Genomic DNA, 24,173 nt, shown 5'->3' with positions numbered 1-24,173 from the left:
GCAGGATGAAAAAGAGGTTGAACAAAATATTTTATGCAGATAAAATACACAATACTGACACTGTAGAAATGACTGAAGCCTCGGCACACAGAGAACTGCAGAAGTTGCCCTGACATCACAAATGCTACCAGGAACAGTTGTTACATTGTGGTTGTACCCTAAAAAATGTTCGTATGCAACATTTTTTAATCCCAGAAGGTGAACACAAAAAAAATAAGAACAATTTTACTAACATATTTTTACCAGTTTTGGACTCGTTTTCCTTGTCTGAATGTGAACTCACTTCTTATCCTCCTGCTTCAGCCACAAACTTGCTTCTGGTTCAAATTTAGTGAAACCCCATTCATGCACAGAGGTAATGGAGGTGCTAATGAAGCAGAATTTGATTTTTTCAGAACCTTTAGTATGGATAGAGATGTCCTTTGAAGTACAAAAGACCTTCTGAAGGATTCTCAGTTTGATTTTTTTTTTTTTTTTTTTTGGTCAATTTTCAGAATGGAACTATTATTTCAAAATAGCAATAAACTTTCAATCAGTTTTGATTCTTTATATTAATAGATCCAACCCGGCTGATTCCGGCTGCCGTGGGTACTGGGGATGATGATCAAGCAAAGCATTTACCTACATGCTTAGTTTTAAGCCATATGAATTCTCACTTTTATGTACGCGAGTATGTATGCTGGCATAGAGATGCTCATTGTGGTTACTTGAACATTTTCAGGTCGGAGAGGACTCCCGTCATACAGGACCACCAGTTTTGCCAAGACCGTCTAGCACATTTAATACAGTCAGCAGAGCTCAGTACCAGGATGTGGTTCCAGTGGGTATGTCAGCATACAGCCTCTTTACAGAGAAGTTCGCCGTGACTGTGTGTGTTGTGTGTGCACTGCTGCGTTTTTCATTTGGTTGCGGTGGGTGGATGTTATCATTTGTTACGATTACTTCTCTCCATCGGCATTTCCCAGTTGTTCAGTTGCAACCTGCAGGAATAATACCAAAAGTGTCTGTGCAGAACCAAATAACTGATGTAAAACTTCTACCTTCCTAGCTCACTTACTCTGCGTGGTGACAGCAAGAGTTGAAGCCAAGTTGTGTCCTGATTGGACTTGGTGTATTCCCAGTATTTTTTGTACGACTTCTGAGCATCTACTTTGGCAGGATTCCAGAAAGTGTTAATCAGCTTGGAATTAGTCATTAGCTTAACTTCTGTTCTCAGTTACATACACACAAAGTTACTGACTTTTGTGCCACCAAGAACAGAATTTAGCTTATTGAATCTAACAGCTGTCACATTGTACTAAATCAAGATAAATTAATCCGATTGACTATAACTGGCTCTTTGTACTGTGGTGTGTTTGCTTGAAAATCTCTGCTAATTTAAATCCTTCCCCTTGCCACGGACACAGTGTGCATACACTGCAGGCTCAGCAATCAGTGAGGATTTGATATGGGTGTTTCCAATGATGGCATAGTATGTGAGAATGGATTTCAGTGCAGTGAAAACCAAGCTCCCTGCAATTTTATTCTAGCAATGAATATTCTAATTTGAACTTAGCTAAGAGGGTGAATGATAAAATATAATAAAAATTGCTAACAAAATTAGAGCTGTTGACAGTGGGAAGGGTGAGTCCAATCAGATTTGGTTCATAATCAAGAAGGCTGTTCCCTAAATGATAGTAGAATCAGTAGCGTTACATTAAGAAGTGTTAACACAATACTGCTAAACTTAACACTGTGAAGATTAAGTCTGCTGTCATTGTTGCTCAAAACTCAGATACAGTCCTGTCTTTTAGTGTCTCCTTGTTTCAGCATGATATTTTTGTTGATGTTTTCAGCTTACAATGACAAGATCGTCGCGTTTTTGCGGCAGCCCAATATCTTTGAAATCCTACAAGAGCGTCAACCAGATCTTACCAGGAATCATTCACTCAGGTAATAAAACTAGTGAAGCCTGGTACTTCGATTTCAGTACAAAATGCTAATTAGAATTAGTTTCTTTCATTAAAATTAGCAGTGGAACATAGCAGACTGTAGACTTTTGGCATATTCAAACATACTCATACAGCTGTGGGAAGTAGTTGTTTATTGTGTTTCTATGTAACTCCCTGAAATAAGGTTTACGAGAACAGAGGTAATGTATTATTACCAAGTAAAGGTACCTACAATAAAATGTTTGGAACAACTGGCATAAGAGATTTGCTGATGTCTTCAAAATGTGCCAAGACAGCTGGATGGCACAGCAAATGTGCCTGTTCATTTGAGTATGTGTAGAGCTGGCACTGTGAGGCAGAAGGGCATTTGGTTGTGTTCTTCTTTTCTCAGTGTGCGTTTACAGAAGGGCTGTCCTGACCTAATGACCTTCCATTATTCCTCTCCTATATTCTTCTAGAGCTGATGTTTTAGCAACATTTCTTATATTTTTATCAAAATCCCAATTTCATTTTTTCTAGTTAGTCTTTTAAGACCCTGATTTAGCAAGTTAATGGAATCCATGTCTATTGCACACATTGTGGGACTAAGCAACTCCAATGATGTTGCTGTAACACTTGATGAATTAAGACCTAAGTGAAATCCCACGCTATGTGTTCCTTGTGTCATTTTTTAGTGTAGTCGTCAGCACAACTGTCTGTAATGTATTTCTTTGAGGACTTCAGTGCAATTGAAGTAGAATGATGATGATATTTAATATTACTATTATGATTATTACATGGGAGAGGAGGAAAATCGGTATTTGACCAGTGGAAGAGGACAGAGATAATTTGAAATGATCTCTTACATTTTCTGTCTAAAATTATTTCTCATTCCTAAAAAGAATGAAGAGATGTGATAAGAGTTTGAGGGTCAATTAAAATACACAATGAAAGTGTATTACAGGTAGGAAATTGTTGTACAGAGGTTTTATGGTGGAGGGAGAACATTGTATTTATCATACTATTACTAAGCATGTAGCCAGGATCAAATCTTATTGCAACCCACCACAGATGAAACTGAGAAGCTGTTAAATAATGTAAAAGGCTTCAGACAAAGGCACCTATTATACATGAAACATAATTTATATCTTAACAGAAGGTAAAAGGCATATATGTAAAAAACTATTATTGAAATCACAACTCTCATTGGTAACCCCAAGAAGTCATGGATTGCATTCATTTGGAGGGCCGCAGACGTTAGTTAACCCAGAAAACGTCCTTCTGGTTCTTGGTGTTGCTGCCAACTAAATGCTAAGATATATTTTGTAATCCACCATTTGTTTCCTCAAACCTTGCCCTTTGGGCACTGATGTAAATTGGACTAGACTCTGGAAGTGTCCAGACGTCCCTGCCCTGGGCTCTCTAGGGCCATGCTTGCAGGCTGGCTTTGGCTCAGTGCTGTGCTAGTGGAACCACCGGGCTTCCAGGCTGAACCCAAGTCTTGACTGGCTGCAACCACAGATGACTTTCAGGACCTCTCTTCATGGAGAAACACTGAATTACACACTCCTGCTACAGCCACAACTGCCACCCTGGCAAGCTCTTTTCACCCCTGAATATGCTGTAAGCGTAGTGCAAGTTACCAGGGAATGTATGGTAGGTCCGCTGTTTGAGAAGGTCTGTATGAACTGTGATTTGAGAGACAGATGGCAAGAAATTTGGTTTGATCCTTTTGTTGAAACTGCTGTGCGTGAAATGATGTGTTCCAGAAATTCATCTTGTGGCTTAAACTGTGTGCAGCTGCCAGCAGCCTCGTTACAGCGTCGATTGCATGGATTGTTTTTGACCTTCTTGTCACTGTTGCTAAAAGGACAGTGGGGTAGATGGACCCCTGAACTGAGCCAGTGCTGCTGTTCTTATGTAGAGTTCTTTTCTGTTTGTTTGGGAGTTTTCTCCTTTGGAATTGGGACAGATTTACTCCATGGGTTTGTTTTTTGTTTTCTTTTCCTCCTGAAGAGTAAAGCCAAATTAGAATTTATCTCTACTGTAACATCGTGTACCTTGTACTGATAGAGTGAAAATAAAAGGGATGTTCTTCCATTTTAGAATGCAAGAAAAAACTCTGATGAGAAAAAGAACAGGAATCAGCCAAGAAATTACATTCAATACAGATCCTAAAAACCTGTGTGCTATCCTGCTCAGAGTTCAGGATGCATAGATTCTACACTAGTGACCAGACTGGGTCTGGGAGGAAGGGTGTGTTCTTGGGTGAGACAGAGGGGGAGAAATAGTACAAGGGTTTTTCTGGAAGATCTCTTAAATGCAGTGTGGCACGAAAACCCCTCTTTTAAAATCACAGGTGTGCATTGTAGTGGATGGCTTGCATTTGTACAAAGGTTCAAAAAAAACCCACAGTACCTCTTTAAACACTTCACTTTCAGAATAGTAATGTCCTCCCACAGGGCTCAGCCTCCTACTTTGAATTCAGGGACACAGCTATCATAAGCTTGAAGGACTGATTTTTTTAAAATTTATTTTTTTTTACTGGTTGGATGGCTGTACTATCTGAAGCAGCCTGAGCGTGGAAGAGATGAGTGCAACAGGAGAATCACTCCTCAGAGCAAATTAGCTTTTTGGTTGTAATATTTTCCTGCTCACATGGACATGGTGTGGCAGGGAAAAGAAAAGGTTTCTGGAATACAGAAGCATAAGCCAGAGGTTTTTATGATATGCCCTGTACTTTTTCTTGTTGCTGTGGTGTACATTGGTGCCTTATTTGCAAAAGATATTTTGGAATTCTTTTTTTCGCTTACACAGGGAGAAGATCCAGTTCATCCGGACCGAGGGAACACCTGGGTTGGTGCGTTTATCCAGCGATGCAGACCTTGTTATGTTACTCAGGTAGGCACTGCTGCTTTCGATGCACATTTAGAATCTGCTGTGGCAGCTGCTGAGGAGCCTTTCAGTGAGTAGTGTGTGCTGATTTACTGACCTAATAATTTCCCTTTCAGTACTTGGACTTGCAGCTGGGAGAGCTACAACTCAAGGGTCAGATTTCTTATTTTCAACATGTTTAGTTTCCAGATGGTAGTTAGAGGTCACATTTTTTCATAGGAGTGATGGAATGTGATCTTCTGTCTGAGGAAAGGCTACTGCAAGATCACTGTGCTCGTGATTTATATGCGTTTGCCCAGACCACCTTTGATTGTCTTGTTGTATCCAGCTCTGATGTTTGGAGATGTGGTACAGTTTAGACCTCTTTGCAAGAATGTGCCTTCTGCTGCTTCAAGAATGCATCTCTTTAGTTCTGTGGTTTTGAAAGTCTGTATTTGTGAATGTTCAAACATGAGATATGTTTTTATTACTTAATGTCTTGCCTCTTCACTGTGCTGTTAAGCATTGTCCCCTTTAATAAACGAAATACTGTTACAGAGTTCAAGAAGTGGGAAGCTGCTTCTTTAATATTTTTCATTTAAGCAATTAACTCAAAAAATCAGGCAGATTTTTTGCTAGAATTAAACCCTTGTATCTTCATATTGTATTATCATCTGTTCTAAAAGTGCATCAAGAAATTCACGAGTACATTTAAAATTGAATCTAGTGAAATAGGATTGGCATTAGTAGTAGTATTTTGAGATCAGGTTGCATAACGATAATCCTTTCTGGTCCCTAAATCTTTGAATTAATTACAGCTACAAAAAAAAATATCTCATTTTAAAGCCATGCAGAAGCTTTTTAAAAATGCAAATATCGTTCCTTAATAAACCTTTAAAGATTTTTGTTTTGATGTAGAGTGGATGGAGATGGCACAAGTTTTACTCAGAAAAGTCTGGCTTCAGCTCTTTGTTTTCAAATAAAGATTGCATGAATGCTTTTATCATTGCTCTTTGACTGGGTTTTGTTCCCTCTAGTGTTTTGTTAACAGCAAAGGCTGCAAATAATTCTTATAATGGAAATAAATCAAATTCAAAATTTTGATTGCAATCTTTCTTTTGTAGAAAAGCAATAATCAGTATAACTAATTTTTAAGATAAAAGTAGTAAGCAGTGGCTCCGTAGAATAAGTTTATATTATTCAGATTTTATTTCCTTAACCTACTTAAAAAACAAACAAACAAACCCACCCTAACTGAAAAGCATTGCTTGAGGATTTTTCCCCATTTTATTAATAATCTAATATTACCATTGCCCTGAGGACATATTATTGATAAAATGTTATCTATGCATCCATCAGTTTCTTAAAATGTTGGATGTTAAACCTCAACTGGACTGAGTAATTGTGAGCTTATTGTGCTTAAATACTGGTGTAAACTCAAAGGTGGGCTAAGTTAAAATAGTGATGTACTGAGATGATGAAATTTCTTTTCTTACCATTATTTAGTCTCGGTGGATTTTTACTTCTAACAGGATCTTCCAGCAGGGTGTCATCATGACCCTTCTGTATGAAACCCTGAAAAAACTGGGCTCTAATCGTGGTGACTCAATCTTCCTGGGGCTCCGGACACCTGAGTTCTGTGTCTAGCTTGGCTGGTTGGGTGACTTTGGAGGAAGACTGTACCCATTTCCATGCCTCTGTTTCTTCAGCTGGGGGGAGGAAGATATAATTGCCCTGTAGAGCACTCTAAGATGTAGTAAATAACTGGGTGGAATTACTGTTTCTGATGTTTTTATTGCTTGGGAACACTGTATGTTTTTTCCACATGCTTCAGTAAATATAAAGTTGCGGCTAACTTAAAAGAAACAAACAAACCCCTATGTGTTTAGGGACTGAAGGAGATACAGTGCATCACATTTTAAAAAATATGCTAAGAATGGCATTACATTATGCTTCAGCTGTTAAGAAGAAAATACTTTTTCAGTTTCTTCTTCCAAATAATCATCTTAACTCTTCATTTAATCCAAGAATGAAGTAGTGGTTTATACTTTATCACATTTTCAGCATCAAAATGTAACTTGGAGGAAAAGAACGCGTGGCCATGAATTTAAAAAGAACTGCCAGGAAATACCCATTCAAAAAAAGATCTCATGCAAAAAATTTTTCTAGGTATTTGTTCAGTGAAAAAAATTAGTAAGAAAAATCTTTTATTTGAACATTACTTTCATTGGTTGAGCTTTATAGTAAAAGATTGGCTTGTGATTCTTTCTGTAGCTCAGTTTTGTAAAATAAATTTTATATATGATCTCAACAGTTTATTCCTATCTGCGTAGTGTTTAACATCCAATGTAGGCTTTGATATCAGATCTATTCTGATATTAGATATTCTGTCGATTTTTGGATTTGCTTGTGTCAATTTTGGGAAAAGTCTGAAATTTTAATATAGATACTCTATGTACAGAGATGCAGTGATTAGGCTGCAAAATGTTTATTGTTTTTCTCTTAAAAGTTATGTAGCAATAACAGATGAAGCATGAAATAACTCGAACAGACTAGATGTGATACCTGGTTCAGCAACAGTATTAGTATTAAAGATGAAATAAGGAAGTAACTTGTGCCAACAAGCTTACTATGCAATACACTCAACAAGTTCAGATGTGATTCTTAATCCTGGAGGCTTAGAATGTTTGTCTCTGTTCCTGGTCTTCGTGCATTGTTGCAGATCTTTTTCCAGGAAAGTGTGACTAAGGTTATTGACACCCCTGTCATGAGAAGACAAGTTTTAAAAAAAGAAAAAAAATTAAAAAATCACATACCCCCCACCCCCCCCACCCCCCAAAAACCAAACAAATAAATTTTAAAGCTGATTAATTATATTTTAACCTTGAAAACAAATACCATGCTATGTACAGCAATGTCCCACAAAGGTAGTATTTACTGTTTTCCAGGTCTAGACTTTCAAGGTCTGATTGAGGGAACGGCAAGAAAATATTTTGTAGCACTCTAAGTGTGCATAGTGGAAAGAAAGCAGGCAGTAACTAGAGATTTATTCCTAGAAAGTGAAAAACATCATTCATTCAAATAAACATTTCTTATTTGGTCCTTTTTACCAGCTTGTTTGAGGAGGAGATAATGTCATATGTGCCGCCACATGCCTTACTTCATCCAAGTTATTGCCAGTCCCCAAGAGGCTCGCCAGTGTCTTCGCCTCAGAACTCTCCAGGTAAGTTGCTCAGGCACAGCTTCTGCAGAGACGATACGAGACCATGTCTCATACTTGGTAAGGACCAGTTCCAGATCAGTAAATTTGGTAGCACGCTCCTGGTCCTTTCCTGAGGTCAGAGACAAAAACAATAGAAAAATGGTTTGACTATTTTTTTTGTTCGCTTTCCAAATTGAAATTCATGGCAACCTAAAGCCAAGAACCTGCTATTTGGAAAGTATAACCTATTCCCCTCTGCGATCCCCAACTTTTAGATGGGTAAAGTTACAGAAGTTGAAGCACCTTCTGAGTGGTCAGTGAGCTTGTCACTGCAGCATTTCCGTTATGATGCTATCTGTAAGATACTGCAGTAGAGCCAGTCCCATAATTTAATTTACATTATGCTGCATGTAATGACTTTCTACCTTTCTGAAGATCCAAGTTCTGTTGCTCCAGCAACAACAGAGATCTAGTCCTATATTTGAGCAAAGTCAACAAGTATGATTGCATTTGACTGTCAAACTTGAACCTTTGCCTTGGGCTCACAAGACGTTTTGCCGGTAGAAAAGATTGGTATATTACAACTTCAGAGGTTGTGATTTTGTTCTGACTTGTAAAACATGCAAACTTGTTTTTCATTGATGTGAAACAACTAAGTGGCTGTTCATGCCAGGATCCTGATGCCTAAAGAATTAAAAATATGAGATGTAATAACTGTACATTAAAATGCCAGTGTTAATGGGGCTGTGGGGCAATGAGTGACAATTTTATGTAAGGCCAGATTGTTGTCCCTTAACATGAGTTCAAAAGAGAGCATATTGCAGCTGTCTGGAAATACACATGCCAGAAAGGAATGAAATTGATTGCCTGTTAACTAAGTTGTGGATCAGAACTAAGTTATTTCAAATATGACAAGTTCCATTTGACCTCTGAAGGCTAAGTACAGCAATTTGAAGTTTATAGATGTCACTATTCTCAGTTTTCTCAAGAAAGATAATAAGTAAGTGAAATAAAACCACTGCAGTAAATTGGAAGTGGCTTAAGGGGATTTCTACAAATTTGTTAACAAAGGTATAGATAAATGGAGAACATTTGGGATGTAAGCAACTCTAGGTAGTTCCAGACAACAAGAAAATTTTATCAGAAGAAGTACTGTGATTTTTATGAGCATTTCCCAGTCCACAATCATAAAAAGCTTTGCCTTTTCAAGAAACCAGATTAAACCCATTCATAAACATGTCCTGAGTGGTAGCTTGTCCTGCTGCTAGACGTAGGACCTTTGTAGGACCTATTTGAAGAAACTGTTTGAAGACCTTAATGATCTTATGGCATTCTGCAAAGCAGCAAAATATAATACTCACAAGTATTTATATTTTCAATATATATATATAGTTTAGATATAACTGTTTCCTTTTCTTGAAAAGAAAAGGAAGAGTGAGACCTGCATGTTTGCACCTTATTTCCAACTGCAAACTTGGCAGTCTTTTGTGAGTAAAAAGAGTTTTGGCTTTCTGAGTTATAATTTCTTCATTACTACTACATGCACCAAAGCATGCTGGGCAGGGCTTCACTTGCACAAAGTAATTTCAAAATGCTTTCAGACTTTAACATGTGACATTCTGTAAAGGATGAACAGTGATAGTTTTAGTCCTGTTCTCCTTAAAATGTAATCTCTCTTCTACTTCCTAGAAAAATAGAGAGAGACCATTGAATCTCCCTGTCAGTCTGCGAGTATGCATGTTTGTGTTGGTGTACAAATGACTTTTTTGATGAGAAATTGTAAATAGCCCATCATTTCTATGAAGGCTCTGTGGGTTTTTTGTCAGCTAAACTGGCTGTGCTGCACTGCACGAGGCTGCGTGTTAAGGATCCATTGTTCAGATCAGTCACAATCAGTTGTACTTTCTCTTTTGGGAAAGATGAATAGTCATGAAGCTACTCTTTATATCTGCTTTAGAATATAACCTCTTTGAAAACCAAATATGATTATCACATCACTGGCATTTTTTAGCTCTTCCATTAACATCTTTTGTTCCCAAGGCGGAAGTAATCACTATAATTGCCCAGGAATTTCTTGGCATGTGCATCTGATTTGCAATGGGGACTTGTCATGTGCTGACAGAATAATATACTGCTGATTTCTGAACCGTGAATTAATGTGTTACCAGGTTTGTGTTCTGCAGTATCTCCCAGCAAAAGCTTCCTTCAGGGCTTAAGATTAAAGTATGCTTTTATTTTTTGGTGACTATGTTTTTGTACCTACTTTGACCCACAGTGAAATAAACGAAGTAGGGGGAAAAGGCCAATAACTAAAAGGCTGTTTACGGTTTCAAGTTTCTGTAAGTTTTCTAGAGAACTTAGTTGAGCATACCTTTAGAAGCCCTTGGTGCTCTCAGTAAAAGAGGATAACAACAACAGATTAATCAATGACCGTGATTTATTTTTCCAGAGGGGTCCTGCATGTTCCCATTGGAGCTCTGAGAATTCCCTGATACTTTCTATTCCTCCCACGCATCACTTTAAGCCTAGAACAAGTGTCAAGTGTCTTTCTGGTCAGACAGGTCTTTCAAAGACCTGTAAGTGGCATTCAGCGTTAATACTGATCTCGCTTGTTCTCTCTCTGATCTCTGCAGAGAGATCGACTCTGCAGCTTCTTCCAGCAGCCACTTCCGCAGGATGCGCTCATCGCCTTTGCCGTCAGACCCATATGCTTTGTGGCTAAGCAAGCTGTTCTCTTTTCCCCTGGTCTCTGCCCACAGGCCAAACGGATACACGTTCTCTCATAACCTGAAATGTTGCGTTCTCATGCCTTCGCCCATAGTAGCAATAAATGTTTCTGTATTGGCTTAGTTTCTTACAAGGAGCCAAAAGAAAACTCACATAAGGAACTGATTGTCACTTAAAAGACAGAAGTCTACATATATGTGCTTCTAAACTGTTCATTTGTATTTCCAGTGCATTATGGGCCTGTTAGATGACCACCAGTTGCAGATAAGTAGTTGGCAACCTATGTATACTGTAGGGCATGAGAAACTTTAAGCGTCCTCTGAGGTTTTTGTGGGGGATGTCTACACAGGCATGCAGGGGAGGAATTTAATGTTATAAAAACTAGGGGTGAGAAGAGGAACATAAAAGGGCTAGGATGAACTGTCTCTTTGGCACACTGTCTTGCAGTCAAATCAATTGAAGTAATTTGGTCAGGAGGGCAGTGGAAGTTCTAATGGTTGTAATATTCAGAATAGATCAGACTAAATACCTAATTTGTATATACTAGACTTGTGCATGCAGATGTGGGAGTATGCCATTTTTTTGGCATACAGATCTCATCTCTCCCTGCTTTTAAGAAATTGACCCTCAAAACCAGTTTTTCAAAAATAAATTCACTAAGATGACCATCATGTATGTTCCTGCAGTCACATGTGAAAAGTTCCACAAACTTAAATTTGGTAGTCTTTCCATTCTTCCAATATTTTTCTTCCTTTTACTCCCCCAAGGAAAAACTTCCACTAGTGAATTTCCAAAAGTCTTCCTTCTTCAGCTTGATGTATTCAACAGGGGCACAGCAGAGCACAGTCTGTATATGCTTCATTTCTGAGTTCCTGTTTTTCCTGATAATATTAAAACCAGAACACAACAGAACATTCATTGCATGAGCTATTTTAAAAGTTATACGTAAAGTGTGCTTGACAAACAAAAGTTAAGTCTTTCCAGTTGATTGTGCTGTTTTTTTAATCCACCTTTTGCATTGACCTGGGTTTGCTCTTTTAAGACTGACTTTAGAAAGATGATACTATTGGAAATGAGCAACCAAATAGTCTTGGACGCAGAGCAGAATTGAAAATATGTAGCTTTTACTCTTTATAAAGGTGACTAAACCAAACACATACCATGCCTTTTGCTATTAAGGAGTCTTTTTCAGTAGAGGGTGGGACATTAATTATTTCATATCACTGCGGCTCATTCTTTGCATTTTGCTTCCTGCAGGTACTCAGCGTGCCAATGCCCGAGCTCCAGCTCCTTACAAAAGAGATTTTGAAGCCAAACTGAGGAACTTTTACAGGAAGTTGGAGACTAAAGGATATGGACAAGGCCCAGGGAAACTGAAGTATGTTGAAGAATCTCATGAAACTGGATTTGTTTCTCAGGCAGCTTGCCTTTGCCTTGCACTTCTACAGCCTTCTTCCCATTAGAAGGAATGCAGATGTTATGGTTACCCCTTGCACTTCTGGAAATACAAAGCCTGTCATAAAAGACTTAGTGCCAGCGTGTGATTCATAGCAGAGGATACAGCAAGTTCTGAGCACTTCTTTTCTATGTTTCTTCCAACTGTATTTTCCTACAAACAGTATTACCAATTCAGTGCCAAAAAGCACTCTGAGAAGAGACAGGAAGAACAAGAGGCATCTGAATTCTTCCACTATAGCAATTGCTATGATATAAACAGTTACATTTTCTCATGTCTTTTTCCACTGAAAAAGAAATAGATAGGCATATCTTTTTATGTCATTGTCTGTGTTGGTATCACAGTCCTCTTTACTAAAGAGGACTTATAAAATTAAATGTTATTAAATTGTAAGGATAGCCTTAAAAACTGCTCGTATTTTTACTTCAGCACTCTGAACGCTAGAGTGCCTGAAGTGTGGTCTTCCCTCCTTCATTTATTTGATAATCATGTGATTACATACTGTTATGCTAAGGATCATCATCATAAGATACTTTCATAATTTTGTAAATTACCAAGTCTTGTGCCAGCTGTCAAACTACCATAGTTTGATACTCTCACAGTAGCCATGAGGCACTAGAACTTTTTTTAACCATTTCTTCTGTTAGAATAGGGAGGTAGATTTTATATTATTTAAATTTCCCCCAGTCAGTCACTTCTCACATTTTGCAGGAATTTGTGCAGAGGTCAGATTTAATTTATGTGAGCTTGTTATTTCCACAACTGAAATGGGATTAAAATGGTATTGTTTACACAGTCTTAAGAGGCAGAGGTTGGTCATCGTCTGCCTATAATGTAATGAAATCATAAACACTTAAAGCTTAATCTGTGAAAGTTTTGTCATGAATGCTTAGGCAAATAGCTTGTAGAAGAGGATGGCATTTGCTACATGTAAGATCCATTACATTTCTTGCACCTTTTTTTCCTGACCTATTTGCCATCACACTGGATTTTTAAGCAGAACAACAGCTTGATTTTTTTTTTTAATAGAAGGTTTCTCTGGCTTCCTTTCCCAGGCATACACTGACCTGTTCCCTTTTTTCAAACCAGGACCCCAGTACAACTTCCGTACTGCCTGGATCCTCTTGTTGCCCAGGTACCTTGCCAGTTCCTGGCCTCTCTGCTTCTGTGTCCTCTGCGGGATCGCACAGTGCGATCACTGACTGATCTTTGCACAAGCAGTAAGGCCAGCAAGGGCTTTGCAGGAGACTGTGTGAAGGGGTAAGCTGCCTCTCTGTGGGCGGCAGCAGCTCCCAGCTTCAGTCTGACTGACTGATGAAATGCACACAGAAGGCACTATTTGAATATAAAGCAAGCTAAGTTTCAGGAAACTAATTAAACATAGTTTTTTTGGCAGAAGATAAAAAGTTTAAGTAAGGAGGATTCTTTCACCTCTTATTTTAGATCTTTATGACACTTCCTCACTTTCACAATTTTCTTTTAGAAGGTACATGATGTTTTCACATGCAATGCGTCGGTCTGGTTTTCGACAAACAATTGCCATTCCTAGACTTTTTGTCCTGTCACACTTACACTGGGGATAGAGTAGGGATATGTGATTCTGAAGTTACCATTCAGTGCCTTTCCCATGGTTTTATCTTTTTGCTTGTTAAGAGATTGATTTTTACATAAAAGGTTAGATTCTTGCTTACAGTAAGACTGATTTAGAGGCCCAGCTTTACAAAAGGATTTTAAATTTGGTGAAAATGCCTACTTCGGGACCTTTCCCATTGAAGCCTTTAATTTAAGGAAGAACCAGGGTAGAAGAAACAAAACTACATTTCTTTGTGTGAAAGACATTTTATTGAAATCTAAAGTAGATTCTTGAGGGAGATAGACTAACAGACAGAAGCTGCTTGATCTGGATCAAATTATCCAGCAGAAACCTGTATCTCTATGAAGTCACCCTGTCGCCTTGCAGTGTAAATAGATGTTTCCAATTGCGGTTCATGTTCACAAATTGCTGTTTCAAAATTATTTTGCTCTTCAGATTAATCATCAGAAGAGATCACTTGCTAGAAGATGCCTTTAACCAGATCATGGGCTACTCAAGAAAAGACCTGCAGAGAAATAAACTCTATGTCACGTTTGTTGGGGAAGAAGGGTGAGTAGAACAGGGAAGTAACCTCAAAACTCAGTGTGTCTTGCAGCTGCTGTTTCACCAAACTTCTTGTGGTCTAGAGTGAAAAGAGGAAGGATTACAGTCAGGAAATGCCACATACATAAGCCTAGAACATACAGCTGTTCAAGATGACTTTTTAGGCATTGTGAAATGTAATGTATCCTGCCTTTGCAGAAGTAATGCATGTGTTCATGTGAATTTTCACAATAGTTGGTGTGTGTTTCAGAATGTTGCTGGGAAAGCAAAGAAAAAACAAACAACTTTCTTGTGTTATTCATATTTCTTTTCTCTCAGAGCTGACATTTTTATCTCCAGTGCTTGTTAAAAGACAGCTGCCATTTGTTGGAGGGAGGGTGCTTCAAGAGTAGGCTACAGGCTTAATCCTTAATTCAACTGCTGTCTGAGGCAATGGGAACTGAAAGCCCTCAGTGCTACAGGAGGTGCTCACTGCCTCTCCAGGCCAGGGCCTGCGTCACAAATAAAAGCAACGAGGCCGTTGCTAGTTGTCAAATAAACACAAATATTCCTGACGTTTCAAATTCGCTTCAGAGGATGCTCTGTCTGTGTCTAATGAAGGTCTAATGCGTTACAGGTTGCAAGATGTGCATCGCAAAGCAAGATGTGGTTAGATTTTCTTTGCAAGTGAAACTGGAACAATGTACTACTTGCCTCTTTCGTCTCTTGACCCCTTTGTCAGATCTTCAAGCCTACTGACTTAGGCACAAATATTTCTATTGATATTATTTCATGAATGTATTTGTAAATACATTCAAAATTTTATTCCTTGACGTTCAGGAAACTGCAGCACAGAGCTCTGGGAATGGTGTAATGTGCATTATTGCCATGCGATGTGCGAGTCTTTAAAATAGCAAAGTTGTAATAGAAACGTCTCATACAAGATTAGATAAAATTAATCTGTCTTTGAAAACCCCTAAATCCTGTTGTTTGTTTAAAGTTCACCCTGAAGTGCTTAGTGTTAATAAGGACTCACTGAAGTCTTAAAATAAAAAATGTTGACAGCTGAGAGCCAAGTGTGGACTTGTTCATGTAAATAATATCACCATGCTGTCTGAGGAAAAACTCAGAACTGGAATGACAAGGCTGGTGCAGGATGAGATTACACTATATTGACAGAGCTGGGTGGGGATGCAGGAACGAGGTCTGTCTTACACAGCCCTACCAGCGTTTTCTTTCACAGCTACAACCTTGACTCAGATTTAAAAATGAAAGGGAAAATTTTAAAATCATACGTGAGATAGAGATTGATCCAGATAGACTGTCTCCTTTCATCAGACGTCAGGCTTTTGCATTTCATCACTCAGTACAGCAAGATGAAGAGTGACCTGGAAATGGGGGTGACACATCCTGTTCCCATTATATCCAGCTTTACACAAGACTCTCTTCTTAATGGAAAGGAATGAGTTAATTAAGAGCGAAGTCAAATTAAAATGACGTCAATTCTCTATTTACAAATGTGTGTTTTGAATGAAGAAAGGATGTGTGCAAACAGTATTGTTTCATCAGAGATGGTGCAAGGATGTGTATCATATCAAACTATTTATTTGGCTAGGTGTAGAAAGACAGGTCAGGGTGGAGGCGAGGAGGACGATGATGAGGAGGAATACTGAAAGTTAATTGTTTCCTATTTGCTCCTCCTTTTCCTTTTTCTAAAGTTTTTAAGTGGGAGTTTGCTCTTGCATTTTGTTTCCTCTTGGTAAAGAGGTGTAAGTCTTAAAGTCATGGGTAATGAAATCCTCACAATTTAAAAGATTTTAGTAACTATTGATATATTAGTGTACAAATTAGTAAGTGGAACAGCTCAGGCATAGTTATTGCAGATGATTTTTATCATAAGTCTCAATGTTTGGTATCTTCCTTGAACCTTCAATTTCTACAGTCATGCAATTGTGATGCTAGTTTAATGTTTTTACATTCATAGTTCATGTGGTGATAAATGAAGAAAATTCTGATACCAAGAATATGGTTCTTTAAAGTTATTTGCCCTAAATTCTATTAACTATTAGCAGAAGCCGCTTTGCATTTAAGAGTGGTAAATCTGAAGTATTAATGGTGCTTCCTAGGAGACATTAGTCACGTTGCCAACAACATATTACTCTACTCCTGAATACCCAAATGCCCCACAGTTGCAGCTGTTGTGTGGTTGCATACCTCTTGTATGAAGTTTTCTCACCCTTGTGCCAAGCCTTTAATTGTGGGATAAATCTGACTGGCAGTGCAGGACTCTCATGATTGATTTATTTAACGTGACTCACAGTAACTTTGCGTACCAAAGGATCTGTAGGAAATGGCTGGTAGTCAAGCACATAGTTTGTATTCTATCTTAAGATTTCATAGTGAGTCTGATTATCCCAGAAGTTTTCAAGAGTCTTCCAGATGACCCTTTACTTGATCCTGTTATTTGTGCCAAGATTAAGATCCAACAGTTGTCCATGATACCAAACCGTTTTGTTTTGTTTCGTTTTCTGCAATTTGAGGATGGAATCTGCCCTTCTTGCCAGGGTAAAGATCTGTTTCAGTACTTCACTTCTGAAGCTTAACAGAAGTGAAGTGTTTCCAAGTGACTGAAGGGAAAATGTTTTTTATTCAGCAGATGAAAGAGGCTTTGTCCTCAACTTGATAATGGTACCTAGCCTTTACTTTCCTGACAACTTCATCCTCAAAAACATACCTCATCTATGTTTGTCTTTCGTAAAAGGTCATGAGCCAAAACATTAGTAGCAGAAGTCCTGTGTGGAAGCTGACCTTCTCTGTGATACTTCTGTCTGTGCATTGTCTTAATACTAAACCAATACCTTCTTAAAAGTCAACTATGAAATCTTCAATCTATTGAAGATAGATCTTTATAACTCTTTGTTAGGATTCTAATAATCTCTTTTCCCCACAGGAAAATCTCTAATTTTCTGGTTTCCAACTCTACCTGAGCATTAACTTCGTACTTAAATCATTTCACTGCTGACCTGCAGCGTAATGTCAAAATTCAGTCTCAGTGCTTTGTCAGCAATGAGTTTGTTAATGATTCAGGAAGAAGGGGTTATTTAGATTCCTTGTTCATTAGTACTGGAATCTTGAAATAGAAAAAAAACAAAACAAAACAAAAAACCCCGAACCAAAGGAAATGCAGTCTCCAAAAGACATTTAAATGCACTCAAGTTTGGAAGACAGACAAGAAAATTTAGACCAAGAAAGATAAATCACTGAAGTAATCTCAGATTATATTGCAGAAACAAACCAGAAATATTATCCTTCAAATTGTCCTATTGTTGCAAATCTGCAAAGACAAAATATGATCATTGTTCATTTTCATTCTTAATTTGTCAGATGCAGATAGGTCTAACGTTGGCTCTTTTCATGTTTCCTTCTCCCCCGCCTTCCCTCCTGCCCCCAATTATTTGGTAATATTCCTGTAGCAAAGAAGCCATTACAGCTGGAGCCAAAATTTTTGATGAGAGCAGCCCGCATAGAGCACTTCATTACAGTCCTCCAAGCCATTCCATTTCAGAATAGCCCCATGAGGACTTCACATACCTTGGCATTAAGCAATCTGCAGGATAAGGGTTCTGGTTAAAATCTTATGAAAATTTAATTAAAATACAGCATAACAAATGTGGATTCACAAAAGGCGTTTCTTTGCACACAATGAACGCTTTATAGTAATGTCAAGTTTCTCTTTAAAGGTTGGACTACAGTGGACCTTCAAGAGAGTTTTTTTTCCTGGTGTCTAGAGAGCTCTTCAATCCGTATTATGGTTTGTTTGAATATTCAGCCAATGATACCTATACAGTACAAATAAGTCCCATGTCTGCTTTTGTAGACAATCACCATGAGTGGTAAGAATTCTTTTTCTTTTTGTTTTTCAGATATCTTTTCTGTTGTTCCTACTGCTCATATATGCTCAGACATATTACACGGAATCTGATCTTTTTAACCAGCAGCAAAATAATTGCATTTCTTTAAACTTTCCTGATTTGTTTTCTTTTGTGGCTTTAAATGTTCTTATTTCTCACAAGGTCAGCAAAACTGTGATTTGGAACGTGTAACATGGGATTGTCTCAGAGCACAACACTGTATTTCTTGTACATTAGCAGTCATTTCATGAAAGCAATATTAGCCTTTTGTGCATTAAAAAAAAATAATTAAATACTGGCTTTTTGTCAACTAAGGAGATTAAGGGAGATTTCGAACAAGTGTTACTGTATGTAATTTGTTTGAGTCTTCCTAAAGAGTACAGAGGTCTCCTCAGTGGAAAAAAAACAACATATGTACTGGAAGGAAATCTATGGAGGTATCTTAATTGGGAGCGGGGGGAAGACTGCTGGTTCCATAGGTCTTAAGCAGAGTCTGTACATACGCACGTACTTTTAAAATAGTTATAAAGGATTTTTGCTTAATCCCATTTTCACAATTATAAGCCAGTTTAAACCACCCTCAGTTGATGTAAGCCATGGCATCGCCATAAGTCTGTAAAGCTGTGCTGTGAATATTAACAGAGAATTCTGTTGGGTAGGTAGTCGGATTATGGTAATAATGGAATGGCAACTGTTCATCTATGTAGGACAGATAGGTACTGAGTTCTTATTTATTGGAAGCCAGTTGTGAAGAATGAATATCAGAAAGGAATCTCATTTATTGAAATACAGAAAATTAAATGGTTGGCTGCATCTAGTTTAGTTGAAGCAACCTACCTGTTGAACTCTTAGTACTGCAGTAATAGATGGCATATGCTGTTTTGGAAAAACAGAATGGTCTAGTAAAAAGGGGAGAAAAAAAACCCCTCCATGCTGTGCAGCTTCTGCCAACATTCTGTATTCACCCCTGGCTTTTGCAGTGCCGGACCAGAGACCTTGGGGGTGAGGGAGGCGTGACCCCCTCTCTTTCTGGGAGTGCTGGTGCCAGTGACAGCACTGGTCTGGTACAGCCTCAGGGGGAATTCAGAAAATGCAGCTGTGACACACAGTTATGCGTGGAGGGAGAGGGCTGTGCGTGTCACATCCTCATCTTGCAAACCCTCTGTAGGGAGGTATAATAAAAGGCCTAATCTGCCTAATCTTTCCAAGAAAAATGTTGCTGAGGATGGATAAACAGAATGTTTAAGAAACATTATTTTCTTTGAAAAAGAACACTAGACTTAAATGTAGTTCCAGAGACATGGAGGATTTTTCGCAATAGATCTTCATTCTCATGGGAATATTTGCAAAGACCCTACTATTTCAAAGTTGCTGCCATCTGATCTCAAATCTAGCAAACTCCCTCCCCCTCCCCCAACCTTCCTTACCCACCTGACAAAATCAAGATAATAGGGCAAGAAAGAGAGAGGGGAAAGGAGGAGATCATTTAGATCCCATTGAGATAGGACTGGAGAGAGCATGGTGGTACATAAAAAAGCTTCAAGCCATGGTTCGTGAAAAAAAATATATATCTCCATAACCACTAGTCAGAAGAGGGAGCAGAAAAGACAGACAGCAAGAACTGTCAGGCTGGGAAAGGATAGAAGAACCTTTGGCCTCCCAGTAACATGAAAACAAGTTAATCCTATATGGGCTGTGTGAAGAAAACAGACAGTGGCTACCATTCTGGAAGATAGCTTTTATAAAGAGGATAGTCTGGAAGGGGTTGATTGGGTTAATAAGGATTTGACATTTTTGAGAAGTTGCAACTTAGGTACCTGAGGGATTTTCCACACCCTGCAGACTTGTGTTTTTTTTCTGTGCCTTACTAAGAATGTAAAAGAAACACAAGAGAGAAAAAAAAAAAGGCAAAACAAAAAAAAACCCAAGAAAATACCACAATTTAGACATAGCTATCTGATTTAAAAATGCTGTTTGGAAATCTATGTAAGTTTTGATGACAGAGCAGTGTACAAACCACAAAGTTTCAGTATAATGATTGTAACTCTTTCTCTTCCAGGTTCAGGTTTAGTGGTCGAATTCTTGGTCTTGCTCTGATACATCAGTATTTGCTAGATGCCTTTTTTACACGACCCTTTTATAAAGCCCTCCTCCGAATGTGAGTAGAATTGTTCTGTCTCCTTTTTTGTTTGGTTCCTTCCCCATGGGCGATGCCATTTTATGTATGGACAAATTACGATGGTTTATCGTCAAACAAGGGAGGCCATTATTTATAACTTAATCATTTCATTTCAATCCAGTTTACTTGTTTCCTCTTACGGTTATTAGCCAGTTACTGAGTAACTCAGAGTGTTGTTTCTGTCAGTATAGAAACCTCATGTTTTGTTTTAGACATGTTATCAGCTTTCCTCCACGAAATCTTACATTTGAAGTGGTACAATGAAATGCTGTGGTTTTAGTCCAGATATTAATAGAGTTCTTATTCACTTGTCTTGTAACAACTCACAGGATAGGATATGAATCACGTCGTAACTCAGACTGCAGGACCCATTCTTGGTAGACTGATTGTTGCAAATCTCCATTTTGAGGAGCTTTACTTTGATACACTTTAGACTTTGTTTTCAGAACTACTACTACTGTTCTTGCTGAAACAGTGAGAGCTGCACTTGCTTAGCATGTCTGGAACTTAAGACCTAATGAACTTAAGGTGCTTTACTTTTTGTCCTCCATTTGAAAGCTGTTTTTGAGAAGTCTGGAAGGATATTTTTTGTATAAAACATCATACATTCTAGTAGTGTGGAGTAATGCATCCATTCCTGTGGCACATACATTTCAAAAGTACCTAAATGCTAACAGAATCATTTTAATAAGAAGGAGGACTTACCCCAAATGGACTTTAATAGCAGTATTGTGTGACTGCCAAATTAAATTCATTGTTTAACTTGGGGGTTCTCTAAACAGTAAAATTAAAAATTATGGCGTGACCGCCTTTGTACGCAGCCTAATTTGTGCAACTTCTCCATCTAAGCCCTGGGCCTTCACTTCCCTGGGAACTGATGAGCCATCCAGACTACCTCTGCAGATAGGACATTGTGCCCAATCTATCAACTTTGATGTAGGGGCTGTTACTGCAGGACATCACTCAAACTACACTTGAGCGTCCAACTAAAATACAGATCTTATCTCCTGACTTTATACAGACCCAAGAATAGAAGCAGGCAGGGAACTCAGCAGCTGAACAGCACCTTACTTAATAAACAGCCCTAGTGTCCTATTTCACAGAACAGGATTTAAGGAGTTCAGAAGAATGTCAGAAATTGCCACCATGGTATTAACTATTATTAACAGCTGACGTGTTCAAAGCTTGGAGTAATAGCTGTTAAAGACAGCAAGGGGCAGCTGGCTTACAGGCTGGAATTGTAAAAAGAAGGATCGGATAAGGGGAAATACGGGAAAAAGTAAAAAGATATTTCTGTGGTAAGCAGAGTGTCTGAACGGACTTCTTTGCACAAAGAAGAGAGAGGTGGCAGTGTAGTCGCATAAGCAAAAAGGATAAGAGTTGCTTCTTAAACCAACTTACTATTTCTTTCTGATGGTTCGAATTTTTTTTCTTTTCAATCTACGTATTTTCATAATTCCAAAATATTATTCACAGGAAACATGGGACAGACTCCCCATAAGCTGGAGTTCTGTATATTAACAAAACTATTTTGTGTTACACAGTAGCTGCTATTACTAGGCAAAGAGAGATTTGAAGTAGTGTCTTCTTGGCTCCCGTTCTCAGTCTGTTTTTCAGGACTGTCCTATCTGAGCTTAGTTACTGAGCACACACTACCACCATCATCTGTATTTGTGTGTTTTCTTCTTGTTTATGCTAGACTCTGTGACTTGAGTGACCTGGAATATCTCGACGAGGAGTTTCACCAGAGTTTGCAGTGGATGAAAGACAATGATATACATGATATCCTAGATCTCACATTTACTGTAAATGAAGAAGTTTTTGGGCAGGTGTGCAAGATTCTTAATTTAATTTCCTTTGTGTATTCTACTGCTAGATAAACATTTATTTGGACAGAAGAATGATTGTCATTCTACACTGATTTTAACTTGTTTTTATAAAATTCTGGTTGGTGAAAACAATGTTAAAATCTAAGGAGAAACTATTATTTGTAACTGGTCAAACATGTCTTTCTGGTTAAGGAGATTTTCTGCAGACTATCTGAAATATCAAAATTTTGGATTGCTCTACTGGAGGTAGTTTACCTGAATTTAATTACAGCAGAGTTAGTGTTCAAAGGTATTACAACACCTTTGTTACGATATTATTTAGAAGACTTCGCTACTTTAATCACTGCAAGGATTGTTTCTTCTTCTCAGATTATTCTTCATCCTAAATATGAAGATTCTTCAGACTAAATGGGATTTTAAATATGATTTTATCCCCAAAAAAGATTTGTTACATTTTCTCGTTTCACATATTCCAGTTTGCTAAACTTGACTAGTGCTTTTGAGGAATTACTTCAACTTAAAAGTTTAAATTATTATAATCCTTTCTTTTGTCTTTATAATACTGTGTTGTCACTTGGTCATTTTTTTTCACAAGATCACAGAACGGGAATTAAAGCCAGGAGGTGCCAACATCCCAGTCACTGAAAAGAACAAGAAAGAATATATAGAAAGAATGGTGAAATGGCGAATTGAGAGGGGAGTTGTACAACAAACAGAAAGTCTAGTTCGTGGTTTCTATGAGGTAAAAAACTCCAAAATTAAATTTACTTTCTTTCTTTATCCTCCCAAAATATTTTTCTCCTCATACGCATTTCCCAAATACAGAGTCCCCAAAAGCAGATGCATATATAATGAGAAGTGTCTTTACAGGTATCAGGGGGGGTGTGTGTGTATCATTATGAGTCATTGACTTAAACACTATGGGTCTATATCTTCTTTAAACTGGAAAATACCACTGATAACTATTTGTATGATTAGCAGTGAATGGTTGCTAAATTGACTCATCTGTTTCTTTATTGGGCCTTTGAGGGTTTTTTGTGTGCATGCCGTACTCAGTGTAACACAGTAGACTAAGTGTATTTTAAGGTATTTCTCTCTTACCTGTTTTAACATGGACAATTAAATTCAATGTATTGAACTTAATTTGTCCTGAAATAATTTGATATTATTTGCCAATAAAACTCTCAATCACTGTGATCCTCTAATGAAACTGAATGGAACTTCAGTGTAAGAAAAAGTACATTTATTTGCCTTTAATAAGAAAAAAAACTTAATTCTTTCCATTTGTGAGAGAAATGTTACCTGATAAATGTCTTAGTAGCAGACAAGCCTTTTATGGGGAGGCAAAAATCAATACATGAAGAAATGGTGCTATGCATTTTATTTCCTTTCATAGGTAGTTGATGCGAGACTCGTGTCTGTGTTTGACGCCAGAGAACTGGAACTAGTTATAGCTGGAACAGCAGAAATTGACTTGAGCGATTGGAGAAATAATACAGAGTATAGAGGAGGTAACCTTAATTTTGAATTGTTCACTGACAGTGTTGGGGGGCCTGGAATTAACCAATTTCTGAGACACTAAAGAACAATCACATGAGATACATCTTTTAGTATCTTCTGAATTTCTGTGGTTAAATTTGTGTTAGGAGGCGGTAATTTGTCCGTTTTAATTTGCTTCATTGCTTCCCCTTACTGTTTTTGTCTGGGCATCAGTCTTCTCCACAGAAAGTACTGTGCTCACCTGCACACTAGTAGAGTACCACCCAGACACTGGAGACAAATGGAAGTGGTAACCGTTCTTAGTAGGATCTACCTCTTTTCCACTCTCAGAGTGGACGGGAATTAGAAGTAATCCCAGTGACCACAGGCTGGAAGTTAAGCTAATTTAAGAACAATGGAAGATACGGGAACTACTTTGAGAAGAGATGGTTGCAGCATTGTTTGCAGCATCACTTGTAGCTTTAGATAC

The 24,173-nt window shown here is 38.0% G+C and overlaps 1 protein-coding gene across 1 annotated transcript in view; it reads left to right on the top strand.

Moving 5' to 3' along the window:
* Positions 1-24,173, top strand: part of HECW2 (HECT, C2 and WW domain containing E3 ubiquitin protein ligase 2) — a 114,742-nt gene that overhangs the window by 83,215 nt on the left and 7,354 nt on the right. The window contains exons 15-25 of the mRNA XM_009890155.1: positions 722-824; positions 1,836-1,932; positions 4,728-4,811; positions 7,898-8,007; positions 11,971-12,091; positions 14,199-14,312; positions 18,026-18,178; positions 20,256-20,354; positions 22,075-22,204; positions 22,800-22,946; positions 23,601-23,715. Coding sequence (XP_009888457.1) covers positions 722-824; positions 1,836-1,932; positions 4,728-4,811; positions 7,898-8,007; positions 11,971-12,091; positions 14,199-14,312; positions 18,026-18,178; positions 20,256-20,354; positions 22,075-22,204; positions 22,800-22,946; positions 23,601-23,715 — 1,273 coding nt within the window. The remainder of the gene's footprint in view (positions 1-721; positions 825-1,835; positions 1,933-4,727; positions 4,812-7,897; positions 8,008-11,970; positions 12,092-14,198; positions 14,313-18,025; positions 18,179-20,255; positions 20,355-22,074; positions 22,205-22,799; positions 22,947-23,600; positions 23,716-24,173) is intronic.

Source organism: Charadrius vociferus, unplaced genomic scaffold (genome assembly GCF_000708025.1).
Source record: "Charadrius vociferus isolate BGI_N301 unplaced genomic scaffold, ASM70802v2 scaffold147, whole genome shotgun sequence".
In the NCBI taxonomy this organism is placed as follows: Eukaryota; Metazoa; Chordata; class Aves; order Charadriiformes; family Charadriidae; genus Charadrius; species Charadrius vociferus.
This window is presented reverse-complemented; position numbering and strand designations above follow the sequence as displayed.